This window comes from Achroia grisella, unplaced genomic scaffold (genome assembly GCF_030625045.1).
Source record: "Achroia grisella isolate CSIRO2021 unplaced genomic scaffold, CSIRO_AGI_Agris_v1 utg906, whole genome shotgun sequence".
In the NCBI taxonomy this organism is placed as follows: Eukaryota; Metazoa; Arthropoda; class Insecta; order Lepidoptera; family Pyralidae; genus Achroia; species Achroia grisella.
In genome coordinates, this window is record NW_026713064.1 from 2,343,237 (window position 1) to 2,365,281 (window position 22,045).

Below are 22,045 nucleotides of genomic sequence, written 5' to 3' on the forward strand. Positions count from 1 at the left end.
TACAACCATCTGTAGGAACATGTGAACTCCGGAACACATAAAGACTAAATATTGACAATTTTGATAACGTGTATGTATAATACACATCATAATAGATATCTTATAAATAACCGAAGAATATCGCTAAACTACGTCTTAGTATAGCGATGACGAAAGTTAACCTGAGCATTACACTTCATATGTTATGCTCTAGTAGATATTGAGAAACTAAAATCATTTCTAGTAAAACCGTGTATATTTGTGGTGTTCTTTAAATTTAATTATATTATTAACATTTTTTGTTTTTATTTTCTTATTAGCATCGTCTTTTATTTATTCGTAATTGATAAAATTTCAAAAATAATTCTATAACTCAAAAAAATCAGCAACATTGGTTACTTTACATATAAGTTTATAGAGTTATCCACGAACTATCATACTTATGACGATCGAGTACTAATTATATATCAATGCCTACCTGAAAATAATCTTGAACTCCCCATAGAGCTTTAATGATATGCTCTTCAAACACAAATATCGTCGTCTATACATAGGACCAATCACACGAAGCCAATTGTTAATCCAGATCGGTTCAAACTTATTGCTTCTGCCGCATTGTCCCAATTCACACAATACCCATGTTGAATTGAATCGGTGAATGCTGGAGTGTAAGTGAGCCTTTATCTAAAGTTACGTAGATGGTTGATACATACCTGTTTATCTGTAATTAGGGCTCGTAAATTTGTCATTGTAAAATCTTAACACCACAACCTCTACTCTGCGTCAATATCTAGTGGAAAACATTCGAATTATTACCGACTTTATAACTTCCAAAATTTCAATACTATATTTTCTGTGCTATTTTATGAAGAATCAAACCATATCTAGCAATTTTAGAACAACTAAATTTCATATATATATGACCACAGATAATATAATTACTTTTCTAAACGCATTATTTCATTTTAACATGTATATATAACTTTTTAAAAATAGATTAAACATTTTTGAAAACACAGATTTATTTTTTAAAACGTTTGCAAAACTATGAAGAACTCCATCGATACCAATCACGCCATCTATATGCAATTTTTAGCAATAATAATGGCTTCCTTCGCACGAAGTGCCACTGGTATGACTGAAGACTGTGTCGTAAACTGACTTTATCATTGCAGCTGGACTGGCTTCTATTGGACAATACACCGGCGAACGCGGTGCTTGGTCTTCGGAGGGTGCTGGCTAATGGCTCCCTTGAACTTCCGCCGTTCCCTGTTGACAGTTACCGGCGGGACGTACACTCCACTACCTATAGATGTAGAATAAGATTCAGCAGCGGTTACGCTGTGTTATCCAGAAATATGCATGTACACGCAGGTAAGATTTGAGTCAATATACTTGAAACGTCTAAATATCTGATACGTAAAATCGAGTGAAAGTATTATTAAAAATAATATAATAAAGCAGTAATTATTATATGTATATATAGTATAAAAATATTTAAAAGGAATTTGGCATATTTATTATCACTGGTACTAATAAACAAGGTTGCATTTATTAAGCTTGTACCTATTTATGTTTTGTTTATTTCCAAGTATCTTGTTATTATAAGGGATATCTACCTATAATTAAATATTTACTTTAAAAATTATATACTCGAATATATAAGTTGTTGGTTGAATAATAGATATCGATGGGTAACTACAGTGTGGTGTTTTGAAATGTCGCTCTCAAAACTTGTCCTACTTAATTAAAAAAATTAAAAGACATAATAAGGTACACATTTCAGACCAAGTAAACATTAGAATGCTTAACCCTTAAATAATTTTATTATTTAGGTTATACATTGTAAATGTTCATACATTTAAACAAAAACACCTTATTTAGGAGTTTTAGATTTTTATGAAACTTTTTTGGATGATACATACATGGAGTTGAAAAGTTAATGTGTGCATAAATAATCATTATACCTACCATTCTATGTATGTTCGTTACGTAACTAATATCCATTCCATTATTAGATAAACCTCCATAAGCCTTTACCTTCGAGAATCATTTATTTATTTAAAATTTACAGCAGTTTCAAGATCAGCAAATAACAGCCCCATAAGCCTTCATTACTCTCTTCAAATCACTTATCAACATGTAAAAGCTTTTAAACATAAAACCAACGTTATAGTCACGTAAACATATTACCTAACAACGTTCTGTTCATATGTTATATGAAACAATACTATTAATATATAATCTTTATTGCACAGATAATACACTAACAAAACAATTTAGAGACAATGCGATCTTGATAAACATGAATATTTTAAAAAAGAGTTTATATTAAATTAAAGTCAAATCAGTAACAAAATTTACTACGTTACGTTACAACACAATACAATTTAAAGGTATAACTACAGATAAAATAATATTACATATTAGAACAGTATATGTCCTTGTAAAATACTCAAAAGAAAAGTTGCATTGCACATAATCAGTCGGGTCTAACTATATACTTACTTAACTTACCAGCGTGGAAATGAAATGAGGAAAATGAATTTACTTATCTACTTATTCTGAACAAGTACAATTAACATTTAAATATTTGCCTGCTTCATAGCGGGCTCCTCCAAACTGTTTAAGGTAATAAGCCCTATACATATGTAGACGAAATAAAGAAAATACATTTCATTAACATGGACAAGTACAATCAGCATAAAAAAACTGCACGGGTTTAAAAATAAAAAAGAAAATGTTTATGACTATCAAGTGGATCATAAATAGCAACAATTCAACCTATATTAATAATAACCTTGTACAATTCACACAACGTCATGTAGTCGAGCTACGCAGAGTTTCTCTTATAGATACTAGACAACTGAGAGAAATACTTAAATACATTTTCTTTTATAAATATTATACATTCATAATATCCATGTAAAATCTAATTTAGCCTTATATAATCATATTCATCCATACGGATGTTTATACCGTACTAGAAATCTAACCTACGACCATGGAAACTAAGACTAAACTATAATAGGAACACGACTGTCTCCTAAGTTGTTAGTACTAAACTAATTCAATTAGCTAACTTGACCTGTTACGGAAGAAATGCTTGATCTAGGGTAGGCATTAATTCATTGTGTGTAATGCCCAGAGATATAAATCCTAAAATATAGCGTTCGTCAGTTTTCCAAAAAAAGAGACCTACTCCAAACAGCTACTCCTTTCGGTGTGAACTTTACTTTCTTGTCAACGCTCAGACTAGACTAAGACTACGACTAAAGAAACTCCAAATAAAACTGCTAATTCGCCAGTCTCGGTTGTAGACTGTTCTATGTAAAAGAAAAATTAAATGTTACTATAAATTACTATAAAAATCATTTACCTACCACGAAGCAACCACTAGGGTATTTCACCAGAGCAAAATGCTTGTCGCAATCAGTGTAATAATACTACGAAATTCAATATTAAACTTTAATATTTTATAATAGCGTCTATTAAACGTTTCCTAAATTGTATTTACTAAGAGAAACAATTCTAGACAGTATTTACTTCATTCGCAGAGATTGAAATTGATTGATAAAGTACTTAGGTATGTATTCGTTAACAATTGTGTTTACTTCGAGTCGATATTCATTACATTGTATAATTAAATAAACACGATGATTGAGAGTAACAATAGCGCTTCTAGATGCCTAGTCCTCTATTATACTTTGAATTAATGGTATAATACCAAACAGCGCTAACTGCCTATTTATAAATAAATGATAAAATTACGATATAGTACATTTGTATTAGTATAAATGTTTGATTTTTAAATAGGTAATTAAAGGTAAATAATGGAAAACAAATATCTGCAATACCCGTACAGCAGAGTAAAAGTTTGAAATATTTTCTTTTACCCTTGTTGTAATAAATGCAACTTTTGTAACGCTTGAATTTAGACCAACATTTGAATATAAAAATGTAAGTTATTTAGGAAACTATTTCCTATAAATTGAGAAATCCATGCCGTTCAATTGAATTCTACAAAATGTAACTGCCGTGAACTACGCTCAAACAATTGTGAAATGGCACGGCAATATCCAGTTTATACTTTAAACAGCACGTAGCAAACAGCCAATGTGTAAGGAAGAAATCGGTAACGGTGTATTTTTCCTCGTTTTACCTACTCTTATCTTTAACATTAGCTTGTGTATTACTTTGTAGTTGCAGTCTTTTGGGGCCTGTTATGCTGATACTCGTTTGTTTAACAGCATTGAACATCCCGTGGGAGGTGCACGTGCCGGATGAGTACGTGATAGCGGGAAACGCGGCAATATTGCGCTGCGTGGTACCAGCACATTGCGCCGACAGGGTCGGTAGCACGGACTGGTTCACTGATGATGAAATCAGTGTACTGCAGTACTTAGGTAAGTAATCACTTTAAAGGTATTGAACAATTATGAATAATTCGTATTCGTTCTTGAATCAAAACCACTTAATTTATATACATATAACTACTAGGTATATATATGTATGTAACCAATTTTTAACATTTATATTATGCTAAAAAAGAACGTAGTTGGATACAAAGATTATAATATTATTTAGTGACGCAAGCAAAAATATAAGCATACAACTAAGCAAAGTACAATCGCTACAATATTTTGCTCAATTTTTAAACTGATTATTTTCTCAATCAGACTACAAAAGAAAATAAATGACCTAAGATAATTTTCTTATTTTATTTTGACACGTAATTTAATAATATGTGTAATAAGTTTCGTGTTTATTACATTTTGCTAATATAAAAAAATAATATAAATAATGAATATCGTAATTAATAGTTAATATTTTCTTTATACACATTAATATTTTCTTATTCTTTTGGAAAAACTAACTCAGTAGTAGTGGCATAAAATTATTTAAACTTCACATTTTATGTGTCAAATACCTACTAATTATTACGAGTAAAATATAAAATTTATCTAGTATTTACTAATAATTCAGTGATGTAAGTAAGAAACATTATTTACAGACCTATAGGTTTCTATTACAGACTGTAATGGCTATTTATAACTATGATAAAAAAAATACTCTTGCCTGAGTACTTATATCAATGATTACCTGATATTAATGTTTCTCTTGATATTTCAAACTTACTACGTACAGATAGTACTTTTTTCATTATTTTTAATATGTCCGTACATAGTGGCGTCAGTTGAAAGTAATTTTGTGCCTATTCTACTCCAGGGACAATATAAACTTCAATTTTCGTTTTATGGGAAAAGCTGCGGAGTTGTAAAAGAAAAAAGGTTAAATGAGTAAATGTTTAGGCAAAGCTTTGTACCTATTTCTATTATAGGTATATGTATGACGGACGGTTGATAATTTATGTATTAAATAAAGATTTTATTCCACAAAAAAACAAGTCGACTTTATTCGAGCTGAAATTACTTGTTTTGATGGTCCCATCCATCAAAATAATCAATTACTGTCTATATTTCTTGAGATTTAGCAATGATATCGTGTGATATGTCTATGTATATATGTAATGCCTTTTTATACGTGGAATTGAGAAGTTTCTTTATACAATCTAAAATAACTGTCATATTTCTATAATTCATTATCAATTCTTCTTACACATGAAATATTTTTCATTATTTAATTTTACACCACCAACCCTTTTAATTATTAATTTACAGTCCTTCAGTTTTGCTTTTCTTCAAATTTATTAATTCAGCTGTAAGTATTTGTAACACTACGTTATCTCTCGTTATGCTAGTGAAGGGACACTGATCATCAGTATCTGCTTAGTTTAATGAATTGAACTGATAATCCTTCATTGATTTATCACAGTATTAATTTCATTTATAATATTACGTTATATTTAAGTTTTACTATTTATAATAAATAATTTAAGTATATTTTTTTAAAACTATCTAAAATTCTTAACAACGTAATATTACGGTGCGGAATTCACAGGGTAATTAACATAAAATTGCACGCTCAGTTTCTTTTTCTTATTTATACGGATACTTATACCAAAGAAAGAATAAATAACAACTAAAACTTTATATTCATAATACTGCTACATCTACCTGTGTGGAACTTGAACAAATAGGTAGCTATCTACATGGGAAAATATTAACACTGGCAGCATTAATATCATCATTAATCACACATTCTATCGAATTTATCTCACGCAAAAATGAGCAAAATAACCATAATTCTTGAACGTCTTAAAATATGGCGCTGAGGGCGAATACGTAAAATATTTCTCGCCGAAATTTTCTCATCAAAACACTTGTCAAGTGACGCGCGACACACGCAATTACATTTTCATCACAAATCTCATTTTGGCCAATGAAAAATACGACGCTTTAAACGGAACTTGAACGGTCTCCTTTCATGTTCCTTCTTTAGTTGTATTGGATGCAACTAATTTGAAGTCTTTCTTTATAATACCTATTCTACTTAATAAATATTAGATACCCATGCCATGACGTCGCTGTGATACTGAAGAAAATAAGACCAACTTTTTACTTTACAGAACATCAGTCTGTAAATATATTTTAATAAGGAAATCTTTTAACTCACATTGTTCATCTGTTAGTACGATTTCTAAAAATGGTTTCTTTCTTACAACCTTTTTATGATTATTATTATTAATAAATGCATGACAGTTAAATATGAGTTAAATATTTTATTTTTTAGTCTTTATCTTCTGGACGGATTTTAATGAAACTTTACACTAATTTAGCTTATACATCACAATAACACATATAAGCTATAATTTAAAAAGATATTATATAAATTGGGCGAAATATAATGATAAATGTCAAGTAAGTATCAAAAGACGAAGTTGCGCGGGTCAGCCAGTTACTTTATAATTATGCCCTATTATATTGTATCAGCGAAAAATTTATTTAACAATACTTGTATATATTTTGGACGTATATCTATATAAAATAATATACAAAATATAATCTAAAACAAATCAAAGTGTAAAAAGTACCTAAGCATTGCTGCAAAGATATAGCTTCAGACTTTTCTTTCTGAGACCATTCTTTGTAACCGTCTCTGTGAGTTATAATAATAGTTTACTTTAAATTATTTATACAATATTCTGAATATAAATTGAAAAACATTGCTGTTCATCTTAGTTTACATCTGCAATAAAGGGTATAGATGTGAGTTTACAACTTCATAATACCTTCATTCACTACTGCTTACTCGCCGACTCGTCACGAAATCCTACAAATTTGAAATTTGGCACGATGTTTAACTTGCAAGTACGTGCTACAAAAGGATTGTATAAAATTTAACGGATTGTTTATTAGGTATGAAATTGCAGAATGTAATAACACATTTACCGGTTTCTTGTATATAAGAGAAGTAAATATCGTTTTCTTCCTTTTAATTACGCTTTGCTGCTAAGCGATCATTTAATTATTGTAACTATTGTACTTAATGATATGGAAATGTGTATTTGTTAACCTTTATATTACATATTAAATAGTCTGTACTTAATGTAATTTAACCTGAAGATAGATATTGTCACGATAACAGACATAAGTTTCGATAAAAAAAGCGGATAAAGTCGCGGGTAACAGCTAGCTCCTTAATTTTTTTTATTATATATAACAATATGTACCTTAATTACTGATACGTTATGATGATATGAAACTTAATATTTATGGAAGTATATATATGAATAAATAGAATATTTACTTCATAAAGCGTAAGTCGTATAAATGCTGATATTAATTAAAAATGTATGAAACATAACTTACCCCCAATCGTTATTCCCAGGGTCAAAATACCAAGGTCTGGATGACGGATCACTGTACATAAGCTCCGTCAGTCCGGACGATCGATACAATGTGTTCCAGTGCCGTGTCCGGGATCGGATAACAGGAAGCTTGTATTCCAGTCAATATTTTGGTAAGTACATTTTTTATTTTCAAATAGTTCTTTAGTATTCATTTAATTAAGAAAAACACAAAAAGATTTTTCAGGCAATTAATTTTCGATGGATTTTTTATATACATATATTACACAATATAATTTTGAAAACTAAATAGACATTGATGATTATTTTTAAATTACCTGCTCATTCCATATAGAATTTGTCATTATTGATAGTTCGATTAGAATTATGTACTAAAACAAACGTGGTCACAATAGCGTTTCTTTTATATGCACTCTGTAGATTTGATTTTTATGTTAAAGAAAAAATTCTATCTATAACAAATTATATTTCCACTCGCCTAATAAAGTATTCAAAAGAGACTAAAATCGAGGCATGTGTCGACTGCGACAATGGTATATGCCGGCGGATGTCTTGGTCTTTTCGCACGTTCATTGTAATAATATTATATCAGAAATGTCGCTGAATTCCGACGTCTGAAGATATTTTATTCCGGTACATTAATTTTTCTAAAAGTGAAAATACGCAACAGCACCTAAATGTGTGGGTAGAATTTCCTTCTACATACTCATTTACATAATATGAGAAAAATGAGTATGAAAACCGGAAACAGTGAGTAGATACTTAGTACTTATACAGAAATATTAATTTATTAGATGTATGAAACAATGACTTCTTAGACTTATAATAATACACCTAATTTCTTTGTTCTATGAACTTAATTGAAAAATTTCGCCTTTTTCTTTCATACTGAATATTTAATTTGAAAGAAAATTACGGTACACAAAAGGCTAAGAAATAAAATAAATAACCGTAATTGAATTTTATTTATTTTCATAATGCGAAATGACATAACTAATCTACAAAGGCTACAGAAAATACAATTGGGAATTCGAACCTTTAAATTCCTTACCAACAGTCTTCAAAACATAGTTCTCGCCTATAGCATCGTATATGCGAGTATACCTACATGAACACAACTACGGATCTATAAATATGTGACCTAAAATATAGTTTTAAAACTGCGACGTCGCAATTTCAGCGGGGCAGAGACAAAACGTCGATGGTTATACTTTGAGATTCTAAATCGCTAACGATGCGATCGTTAAACATTATTGTATCAATTTAAATTATTTAAAAAATCCCTAAGTATCTCCGATTTTTATTACACGATCAAGTTCTCACAAAAAATCGTATACATAAATAAATATACAGGGACCCGTTACCACTTACCATATGCAGGACGTCAGTTTGTTTAGCATTTAAGTTACATTAAAAACTATATATTAATAATAATTATATTTCGCAGGCCATATAATAGTAACAGAGCCAAAAGGCGGTGTGAGACCTCGAGTAGCAGTGCAAACGCGGTCACGTCGGGTACAATCCGGACAAAACGTCCGGTTACCATGCGCAGCGCATGCTTGGCCGGTCCCCACATACAGGTCAGATAAATATTATATGTATATATTGACAATGATATCTTAATTCTTTTGTCATAACTGACTATATAAGTAGTTACCCACAAATACTTCTAATAGGACTAACTGTAGTATTCAGAATAACAATAATTTACATTTTTGTTTATACCCCAATTAAATGTATGTTACACTAAATTGTAAGTGTTAATACGTTAATGATAACAGGGCCCAAATCTGGTGTGTCTGAGATCAGCGCTTAAAGACATAGACAAAAATCTAATTATCATTGTTTTGAATTCTATTGATTGAATAAAGTCCCCCAATAATAGGTTCACTCATATATATTCCTTGTAAAATAGCGATCAGTAACATCTATATATAGATATATATATATATAAGCCCTCTTTGGGTATATATTACATTTGAGATCAAGGGTTATGAATAAAATATACTTTTGTTGGTTTGGCAATCTCATAATAATGAACTAGAAAACAGTATTCATAAATAAAATAAATTTCTAATCATGCTATTAAAGTGATATAACTATTAAGTTACTGGTGAAATAGACTACGTACATATATAAGATGTGTAGCTAGGTGGGTCTGTAGGTAAGGTGACATTAAACTTATTTGCATAATGGTGCACTCTTACGGAAACCGAAAGACTAAACCTTATCCTGCGTTTTATAACTACATCGCATAATTTTGCCGTTTGTGTCTTTGTGTGAGCACAGCCATTAAATATGAAACAAACATTATATAATCAAGAAATTGAGTGTTGCCATAAATTTAAAGAGATTTTATTCATTTATACTAATAGACTATAGGATGTAAAATAAATGTCCTTGATTTAACAACTTAAGGGAAGAATACTAATATTTTTGAATTTAATTAACATCACAGATAAAATAATATTACGTACTTATCACTATGTATGTACAATAAAAGAAATCTGTCCACAATCAATATAACTAACTAAATAGATATTAATATTATCCATAGTATTGACTAAACTGTAAAATTTATCTAATATTATGGTAATTTCATCAACAAGTTACACACTTAAATTACAAACACAGAATTAAATTCAATTTAGCATGACTTATTTTTCTGTGTATGTAATTTTTCAATATAACATATTTCAATATATATATATACCAAACCTTTGTAAAAACCGCAATATCAGTTTAAAAGGAAATTGCGAATAAGTATTGTACTGCATGTACATATGTATTACTTCAAATGAATAATATTATTTCAAGCGATGTTCGAAATAGAAGATTACATATATTAGATATAAAATATAATTATTGTTATTTTAATACAAGGCACTTCCTGATTAATATTACTTGGTATACAATATAAAAACGCATTTAACTTGTATATTGATTGTTCTCAATTATTATTTAAAATGTATCAAATGAACAAACAACAGAGCGAACAAACATTTTCCATAATGTGTACACGTTGTACCACCACACAGAGTATCCTTTAACTAAAAGGTTTCCTTTCTCTGAACAAACAGATGCGAGCAAACTGAAAGCTAGCACTACCGGCGCTTGCAAGTCTTTTACCTAGTTGTAAAGCAAGCAGAGTTGTATTGGATTAGACAAACGACCGAACAGTACAGACGGATTAATTTAAAATGGGTTTTCATGTTTGCTGAACGATATTCAATTTCTGCAATATCTTAATATTACTCATACATGTTGTTGTGGTACTTATTCTGGTTCGTTCCCGCATCTTTGTGTATACTACCTTTACTTCCTTATTTAGCCCTCTTCTAGATTCTTTTTGGAATGAAAGATAGTCTATGGTCGTCCGCGTGACATATTAAGATTTCTTCAGCAATTTAGTATTGAAATGATAATAGACAGACATATGCTTGCATTTATAATATTATAGATTCATCAATCAGTTCTAACTACAAGTTTCACCATAGATTCTATGATATCAATCTATGTAGCTCTCCAAATACATTCATAGAATTCTTCGTCATTTGGATGTACCCAAAATAATAATAGACGTACATGTTGTATGCAAGTTACAAAATTACATATGTCAAATGATGCGAGAAAAGATTGAAGATCTTCAACATTATTACATATTTTCCTTATTGTTTATAATTTCGTTGGTTCGGTTGTTATGCCCTACGGCAAGGTAGACTTATCTACATATGAAACAAAACTTTTGTGATTGTTTTAAATCATTCTTCTTCAATATACTTACATCGCATCGCATTTATATATATATATATATACATATATACGATGCGGTACTATACCAAAAGAATAAAGAAAAATGTAAGTATGTAAGATGGAGAAATTACCATAAGGGGAAGCCTTATGGTAATTTCTCCAGGTTTGTAATTAGACTCGATCAATTTTAATAAAACGATAACTGTTATACCGGATTGAATCCATCGTAGTTTAATTTGGTAGTACGGGTGCTAAAATTCTCAATTTAGATTTAATCTAGCAATGCACGTGACCCTCAAATGGAGCATTTTATCTTGTCGCGAGACCGTTTTGATCTCAACGCGGTTTTATAATCCGCCCGCTACGTGATTTGGTTTAACTGTCAAGGAGAAATTTAACTCGCAAAACCCGCCAAATTGTATTACAACGTTGGAAATATACCTGTCTAAATACTATATAAGTATGTACGAAAGTTGTCATGAAATAGCGGACTGTATGGAATTTCATAATTTGTTAGCACTTTCAACACGTCTAGTACGTGTTGAAAGTGCTAACAAATTATGAAATTCGCATCATTCGAATAAGTTACGCGAGTCATATTTTATATAATATTTCAGAATGTATATTTGTATTGTAACTTGCTCTATAAGTATTTATCTTTCTTTTATAGTAATTTAAAGTATCTAGTAATAATTACAGGTAACAATAATTCCCTTAACATACAATATTATGAAATAATCTCAATACAACAAAATTTAAAACAAAGTATGTGATAGTGATAAATAAAATCATCAAATATTTCATTTAGGTATGAATTTAACTTAGAATAAAAACGAACTACTGTTGATATAAATATTTAAATTAAGCCAAAAAAAATGTATAGAAATTATGGTAATTGAATTATAAAGAAAACTCTTGAAACATAAATTAGATTTAGGAACGAGTGAATTTAAGTGTAAATTATGAGGTTTAATTTACACGGAAATTCACTCGTAATGTAAACGGAAAAAGTATTTTCCATAGGCGTAAAATATTGTGATTTTCCAAAGCACCCATTCATTTTATCAATTTACATATTGGCTTGTATAGACATTTTATCGTGTTGGACGCAGACCGTATTTAAGTTTTAACACCTAAATTTATGTATAAATCTGGCTTTCAACTGGCATTCGATTTTGCTATTATTTTTAAACGATGCTTATAAATCTACTATTGCAACCAAATAGCTGTGTAGATTTTTTGACATGTCCAATCTCATTAGAAAAGAGTACAAACAGAGTTTCTTCTAAGCTCTATTAACTGAGTCTAAAAAATATATATTTTGTTTTCATTTGCCGTTCATATCTATTGCCAATGGCTACAACATTCTATCAGGTGGGAGGTCAAAATATTTGCCATACGATCTTATACAATAATAAATATAATACGTGAAAAATGATGGCCATATTATTATAGAATAACAAAAATTTCTCCATCCAGTCTTTGTATAGTATAGAATGTATAAGTATGTAGGTGAATACAAAATATTACAGATTCGTAGATTCAATCTTCGGGACAAAACTATAAAATTCGTCAGCAGTTGACGTTCTAAAATACTTAGTAATGGGTAATGACGCCATTAAAATTCGAATGATTAAATTGTACCTGCGAAAGACTTTTTAGAGGGGACATTTTTATTAGCAGAAATTTTAATTTCTAGGTTATTACGAATACAATTAAACTGATTGACTTCGAAATACCAAATGTAGGAGTTTGGGCTGACCCGTTGCATAATTGATTCATTCTAATTCAGACGACCTTCGTAATTCGCCTCGTCTTTCTTTTATTGCAGAAACCAAAAATATCCAACTTATATCTGTTAGAGATGTCTGGAAACCCTAATCTAAATCAAACATGAATTTTTATGATGTGAAGTTGTATTTATTTAGAATGTATATTTTTATATTTCATATTAATAATATTTTTTCGTAATATGCTTTTCTTTTTATTTTTTTTTCTTTTTATTTTTTATTTCTTTTTCTTTCGTAATATTTTTCTTCGTAGGTACTTACGAAGTAAGTTATTGTTATTGTGATATTATTATTATATCATTATTACGTAGTATAAAATAAAGTCGCTGTCGCTGCTCTCCGTCCCTATGTATGCTTTAATCTTTAGTTTTGGTTTGCGAATTTTTAGTCTGTATACATAGTTATTCCAGCCAAGTTGGTTGGTTGGTGAGATAAGTCGCAAAGTCACACTTACACTACGTATATGTATCTTATATATATGCTGTGTGCTGTTCTACCATTAACATAGATCTTCTAAATAAATTGGATCGTCTTCTCGATAATTCTATCCGATTCATCTTTAATTTGCGTAAATTCGATCATATCTCTTCTTTTCGTTCTCAGCTTTAATGGATCTGCTATCGTCATAGTATACGTATGCTATGCACACTATATTCAATTCTATACGATCCTAATTATCCTGAATATATTAGTAGTAAATTTCATTTCCAATGGGACAACACCAATCGCTCTCTATGGTCTACCAGAAAATTCTTACTTCATATCCCGGCTCATTTGTCCGACTTCATCCATTATTCTTTCGCCGTTTAGGCAATCAAACTCAGGAACTCACGAGTAGCTACTACTTTATATACTAATTTGGAATAAATATATTATAAATATTAGATGTGTACAATAACAGAGCTATAAATTATTATTAGCTTTTTATACTGCAACAAAGAATCTAAAACTTAAGATTTAATGAATTAAAGTTTAAAATATTGTTGTTACTTTTGTAAAAATTGCCATAAGAAGGTAAATCCGTTAAATGTGTTCAAAACTCCATTGTCTCACTGCTATATACTCAAAAGACTATATCAAACCTTCTGAAACGTCCTACAGTTACTTTTAAGATAATTTTGTAGTTCAAACTGTTGGCCTACCTATCTTAACTATTAGTAATTGTACTTATTATGACTAGGTGGTTTCGTGATCACCAAGAGCAACTAATACCAATAGAAAAGACTACCATGTGGGAGCGAGCAAAACTATTAGGTGGCGGTCTGCTCAGCATTCAGAGGGTACGGCGTGAAGACTCCGGCAGGTTTGTTTGCTGGTTGAACAATACCGTTGGCGGAGAATCCATACACTTCAGTCTTATTGTCACAGGTGAAAATATATATAATGTTGTTTTTTTTTTATTTATTAAACATAGCGACTTGTTATAGTGGTCATTGGGGAAATGACGTTGGCTTGGTTGGAAGTAGTAGTCTAATCAGATTACTCTGATAATGACAGTGAAATTTCTGACTTAGCAAAGCAGAATAATATCTTAGGTATACTTAGTATATTGGTTTGTCAGTTATCACTTTCCTGTGATATTTGTGGCCTATATATAAACAACAACATAACATATTTCATCTAGAATGTCAACTGTTTAATTGCTACCCAAAAGGGTAAAAACAACCTCGTTGAGTCAGTCCGTAAGCCATATTGAGCGACTTACGGAATTTCCATCACTTTCCACCAACTGCTAAGAAAAGTGATAACCGCTGTTTGTTTAGCTTAATTTATTCACACGATACCATTTTCGTTTCTTATATTGAAATTAGAACATATAAAAAATACTGGTACCTATGTTTTGACGACTTTTTTGACTGGTAAATTTGTTTAAAAGATTTATAGCACACTTACCTGTATATATAGCATACTTAACAACATCAATAAGTAATAGATATCTTAGTGATTTGCGAACTTTGTAAACTAGTTACTTTGTTATTGTATATCGATGAAAGCAATTTAATTGTAACATTATGTTGTAGCAATGTTACCTAAATATTTATCTGCAATGTCTATTAAATATTCTAAACCTGTCAAAGAAATATGAATGAAGTTTCAGATAGTTACTATGCTATTCTGTGCGCCAAGTTTCATCAGCATGCAATTTCCTAACTGTTGACTTATTTTAGATCCTATCTCCGTCCGCATAAAACCCGAAGTGGTACGAACGAAAAGCAATTCAAACGTTAGTTTTGAATGTAAAGTCTCCGGACACCCCATTGAGATTGTCTACTGGGTACACGATGCGAGACTTCTCAAGTCAAACGACAGAATTAAATTATCAGAAGATGGCCTAAGATTGCATATCAAGAATTCACAAATATACGACCAGGGAATCTATCAATGTTTTGCGAGTAATTCGAGAGATCAAGCGTATGGTATAGCAGAATATATAATAAATAGTAAGTATTTTGTTCTTCTTGTGAAGACTAGTACTTCATTCTTTACTATTTTATACAATTTACACATTTATATTATATTTACAAAATTTTTGATTGCGGATTCTGGCGCATCACGATTATGCATTTTATGAAACAATGTATCATAAAAAATACTATTTGCCGTATTTGCTTGCAAATAAATAATTCACATTATCGTGAATATATACAAAATATAATATAAAGTAAAGCTTGTAGGTAACGAGCATTGCACGTAGTTAACGTAGGTTACGTTACCCACATCTTCTAAGCTATCAAAAATATGTTCCAGATCCGTAAATACTGCATTAAATGCAGTATTTACAGTGTAGTATTTTTGAAAGTGTATTTTCTCGGTGTAGCATTTCTTTTGTGGGTTTGTTCATGAGTAAGAATTCTAAAGCGGTTTGTATTTGCAGTGACCGAAGGGCGGCCGCGGACGGCGGGCAACCGCTCAAGGCGCGCCCCCTATGCTCGAAGCTCCCACACACACGATACAGACTGGAATTTCACTGGCACTAGAGGTATGTTATATGTCTAAAGTTGCAGTCATGTGTTAAAGTAGTTCAGAATTGTTCTTCTTCGTGACAGTTCAGTGGTTTAATATAAAACTTTGTTTATTCAACATTCATGTAACAATGTTTACGTTGTACCCATATTTAAAATTTATTATGAGGTGGTTTCGAACTTATTATTATTTTGAACTATCTACCAAAATGAGAAGATCGTCCACATTTTGGTAAATAGTTCAAATTCAAAAAGACCATTTATTTACATCGACAATAAAATAATGAGCTTTTATAGTTGATAAAGTTCCTCCGCAGGTTGGTTCTGTAATTCTTTTTGTTATGATTAATAGTTAGTACTTTTATATGAGATAAACAGAAAAATAATTATTTAAATTATGTCGAAATGTCCGCAATAAAATTCAGTTATGTAAACTTAGATAAAAGTTAGTCTACCATTTGAAAAATCTGTAGGATAAAATAAATACATTCTTTAACTAAAAGTTTTAATTATCATTTACGTATTAAAGAATTCGTTTGTAAAAATAATTTGCAAATGGATATATGGATAAACAATTAATAAATTACAATAATTGCCTCTAAAAAGACAGAAATGCAAATGACGTTAACGTTTACCTAAATGGAACAACAAGTAACTTGACAGAGGTTATTGATGAATTGCTAGCGCGTAAAACTACTCAGAAAGCAATAAGCACTTTAGTTCCTTCGTTTTCAGATGAACTGTTCACTGATATGATAAACTATCTTGAATGAATGTGGAGTACAACTTTTCCACTTACACTTGGTGTCACAACTCTACAACTTGTACATAAACAAAAGGTAACAAAGTTTGAAGAGATAAGGCTGATGGTACATTTTGATTATAAGATATTTATGAGAAAAAAAATCAGCTTTAGCACTAAGTATATTTTGTAATGTGGTTTTTCGTGTCCAGCACACTTCTCACCATTGAACAATAAATTAAAATAAAACTACTCTATTTCGTAATGACTGAATAATATGTCTTTAATAATAATAAATAAAAATATACTTACATATACTTATACCTATAATTAGTATCTGTATACTAATTATAGGTACAGTAACCTAATCATTTTTGACTCACGGAGCATAAGAAAAGAAAATTAAAAGTTTCTCAGAACCAACCAACCTTTGAGCAAAAAGCCTCTTTTGAGTGATAATAAAGCAACGACGATTACGGCTTCCGTAATAGAGCAGTAAAGAACATTACGTCGCGTAAATGAGTTTGATTCTTGATTGGGTCAAATTGCGAAACGAATTTAGTTAACTCGAATTTGGGTACTGAATTTTAGGCATGATATTCTTTATGTGAGATGTCCAATTAGTTAGAAAATTCATACTGAAGGGTAAATATATTTAGGGATAATTCATCATAATAAAAGTACATAACATATATAGGTATAAACATAATAATTTTTATAAGATAATAATTTTACTTCTTATTTCTTTGTTGTATCTAAATTTCTTAAGTTATGTACTCTATCGGAATACATAAAGTATTCATTGTATAACAATCAAATAGGGAACTGAAAAGTTTTCTATTTAAATAGGTAGTATGTAGTGTGTATAAAATCTAACGACACAACTTTTAAAGATTAAAATTGTTTACAGTTACACTTTTCAGTATCACACAATATCTACAAAATGTATCTACAATTATACTGAAGTATTTAATATGTAGGCATGTTCTATTTTTAATTAAATCTGTTAGGTAAGTATACCGTATAAATATAGCCACACCGAAATAATGCACATGAATCTATACGTTACATTTTTACCCCACTTGACTCCTTCATAAAATATTTAAAAGTCCATTTTTAAGCGCAGATCCGCTGCAAGCTATTAGAGTCAGCTCTTCAGCTCAAACAAAGAGCTTCAGTGACGTAGGCACGTCGCTACTGGCGCATCCACCTTGCGTGATAAATACTATGCCATGATTTTCCCAATTAAGATCCTATCGCACTACATATAAGGTTGATTTTACACGTTGCCTATAAGTAATATAAGCCGGTTTGTTTTATTATTAATTCGTTCCCCGCTATTTGGTGTCGCTGCTCTTCAGGCGTTCAGTAAGTAGAGACGGGAAACGTATCGTCGCGTCAACCTTTAATTTCTATGCCGAAAATATCAAAATATATTTCCAGAGAAATTCTCGTCGCCTTTTCGGATTACTTGAATATTATTTACTGTTAGCAAAATCGTTTTCATTTATTAATATGTTGTGTTTAACATCGATAGAGGATGATGTAAGCTGAATGATACATAATAAGATTTTCGAAATGGATAAAAAAAAAATATGATTCAACATGTTAAACCTATAATGAGATTCACTGACAGTTATATGTTTATTTACACATATTAGAAACAAAAGTGTTCCTTTTACTACTGTTTTTATACTTTTCTGTCACTTCTCTCTGCTGTATTAAACGTCTAAGTGCATATCCATTTTTCTGTATTCATTATTAATATAGAATACTTTGGAAAGCCACCAAACATGTTGTAGGTATCTCAAACGTACGAAAGACCTAAAACTTCAATAAAGGCGTAATAGCCAACATTTCCAAAAGGTTATGTAGGTGCGGATAACGGAAAAAACAACTTACTCTTACAAAATCATTAAACCGTTTTTAAATATCAGTGCCGAATTAGGAAGGTATTGCTCGGGTAATTTTGAAAATATACCGCAGAATTGAGTACATTATTCTTTATGGAGTCATTTAAAAATAAATATTTGTTATTAAGATTAAGCGGCCCATTAACTCTATGCAAGGAAAAAATACAGAAATATCAAAATGGGCTTGTGCTGCGAGTGTCGGAGACTGGCTGACTCAATAAATTATACAAGTGGCTGACCTTCTGTTAACAAGCCTCATTTGTTCCCCGCCAGAGAGTAAACTCGACCAGACAGGGAGGAATGACTCCTTACCACTACTATGAATTCGTGTCTGAAAGTAAACAAACCCTTGTGCCTTTTTATATATTGTGTAACATTTTTTGTAGACTAACAAGGCTACTAAAACTTGTTAATTAAATTTAAAAAAATGTCCTATCCATTCAAATAGATAAACGTATTGAATAGAATCAGTAAGCTAAAATAATTAAGGTAATCTGTTAATATATATATATATATATTTTACTGAAAATAATTAATTGCGGACCAGTATTATTAAATAGTGATGTAAATAAATTAATGGCATATGTTTTATGAGATTATCCCAGATAGTCACTATGGAACAACGTAAAAATTGTAAATGATTCCAAACTAACAAGTGCAAATTGTTACACAAAATAATAAGATGTTTTGATTTTTATTGTGGTTGTTGTAATTTCAAAAATATAAGATTGACAATAAAAAATTTATTATGTACCAGTACTTTTTAGCAGTTGCTTTAGATATATAACCAATCCTAGAAATTTGTCAGTGATATTATGAAAATGCTATTCACTAACATAGAACCTTCCAAACGAATTGAAGCAGTCCCCAATTTGCCAAAATTACTTCCAACTGCCATTTGCCGCAATAGATAAATTCCTTCAAGAACCCTCTTATTGAAGGTTCGTCCTCAAAATGTAAAATTTAAAGCGGTATAAGTAATATTATTAGTATAATGAAATTCTATCCGTTTTTCCACAAGAATTTTGTATTACGAGTAGGTGAACTAAGGGTGAAAATCATCTCATTTCGTTTCTCAGAATAAGAAAAATTTTAATGTTGCTGGTGATTGTTTAAATAAAGTATTTATCGGAATTATATTATTATAACGTTCATACAATAATTATAAAATTAACACTTTTTGTTTATAATAACATTCCTTTATTAGTACGCCATATTGTAACGAAGTACGAATAAAAATAAAGTATCACTCCTTTACATCCTCAAGTTATCTCAACAAACAACCAAAGAGTACAGAGAACAATATACCAGTGGATCTCGATTAAATTCGTTGTCAAATCTCCTGGGCACCTACCATCTATAGTAAGTTAAGATCCCCCTTGCATGAAGAAGAGACCCGAGATGTTATATATGCCAAATAATATTAATAGAATGTTATTTTTTAGTATTGAATATTCATTAAAAATATTACTTAATAAAAATAGTAGCTGGCAACTTTCATATTTAAGCAATTTATCAACTTTATATATGAACGTAAAGCTTTAGGTATTTAATCATTTTTATTAACTTAAAAATATATGAAATGCACAATATTTAAAAATCGTTACATATAGTGTTGTTAACTATAAAACTCACAGTGATGCTCAATAACGGCATGCTAGCTATCCTAGCAGACATTCACGATGTCTCGTCGGCTGAGAAGTTCAGACGGCTCGCCTGACCAACTACGAGCAAACTTCCAACTGTACACTAACTATTACTACGTACATAGACTGTTCAGTTTGTTTCTATACTGTGTATTGTGTCATCACAACACTAAGAGTACATATATATTATTGAAATAGCCTTTAGATGAATATACTTTACAATATAACAAACCGTTTAAATGATTCTTCTGATTTCCGTATTGTAATTTCTATTTTTGTGTTTCTAAAAATGTCGCAATATTGAGAAGTAGTGATCTATTAAATTATTTATAGAAATACTTTTAAATCATATTCTTTCGAAAACTTCACCTCCCGCAACCCACCGGTCCAGTAAGTAATATTATTATTAGAGCAAGTAACAAAAGATAAAGTCCATTGGGAAAAACTATATCTAGCAATGTATAAATATATTCTGAAACAATACTACACCTTTTGAAATCCCATTAATATTTTAGTATTTAACAACTAACGAATTTCAGTTTTCTAATTTCAGTAATTTCGATACAATGTTTAATTTCTTAATTTCCAGTGTAGCGTATTCTATCGGAGCTGGATATGACTAAAAATTAAATAATAAAAAATATATATTCTTACAATCCATATTACAATATCGTTAATCAACAGAACATCAGTCATCAATTCCATACTTTAAATGGGTGCAATTATTAGAAAGACCTCAAGTTCTTTTAGTTTCTCTCTGAGAAAATTAACTCAGTAATTCTGACAACAACTTTAACGAAAAATAACTTTACAATCGGTGTACTGATTATTACTGGTTATCTGTTACATTAAAAATACAAAATCACATCTTCATCATCATAATTTTAGTTTAGATAATGTAATTATTAGCAACGAACTACTATTAGATATAGTTTAATGAATACTCCAGGAATTTACACTAATAATAAAAGACTGTTTTATAAACCAAGCGACCTGAACAAGAATTGTAGGCTATAACTAGAGAATAAATGTCGCAATCTAATGTCCTCTAATGAAGGGACGACCTCTTCTGCATTATTACATTTTGTTGGGACTCTGGATATATTCGCCCCATGGGGAAACTAAACATAAATATCGTACACTCTTTATTGAGTCATTTATTAGGTGAACTTGAAAAAAAATTAATAAAACCACATAGGATCTGTGTCAAAGCATACATATGTGAATAATAAACATATTTTCTGTCCAAAAATCTCTCTTAAGTTATAATTGTATGAGCCAAACCACTAAGAGCAAGTTTTGTAAATAATTGTCCTTTTTAGATAGAAATTTCATATTTAAATATGTGTTTTAATAAAGTATAAAAGTGGTTACAGTGTGTCTGGATACACAGGATATTGTAGTCGTTTATATATAAGATTACAGCTTTTCATTAGTGTGGCTATAACAATGTGGCATTTCAGTCATAATAAATAACAAGCGAAA

The 22,045-nt window shown here is 30.2% G+C and overlaps 1 protein-coding gene across 1 annotated transcript in view; it reads left to right on the forward strand.

Moving 5' to 3' along the window:
* Nucleotides 1-22,045, forward strand: part of LOC131853725 (cell adhesion molecule Dscam2-like) — a 158,830-nt gene that overhangs the window by 105,863 nt on the left and 30,922 nt on the right. Inside the window, 7 exon segments of the mRNA XM_059204743.1 lie at nt 1,155-1,353; nt 4,230-4,385; nt 7,771-7,902; nt 9,198-9,333; nt 14,477-14,664; nt 15,465-15,737; nt 16,172-16,276. Of these exon segments, the coding sequence (XP_059060726.1) occupies nt 1,155-1,353; nt 4,230-4,385; nt 7,771-7,902; nt 9,198-9,333; nt 14,477-14,664; nt 15,465-15,737; nt 16,172-16,276 (1,189 nt within the window).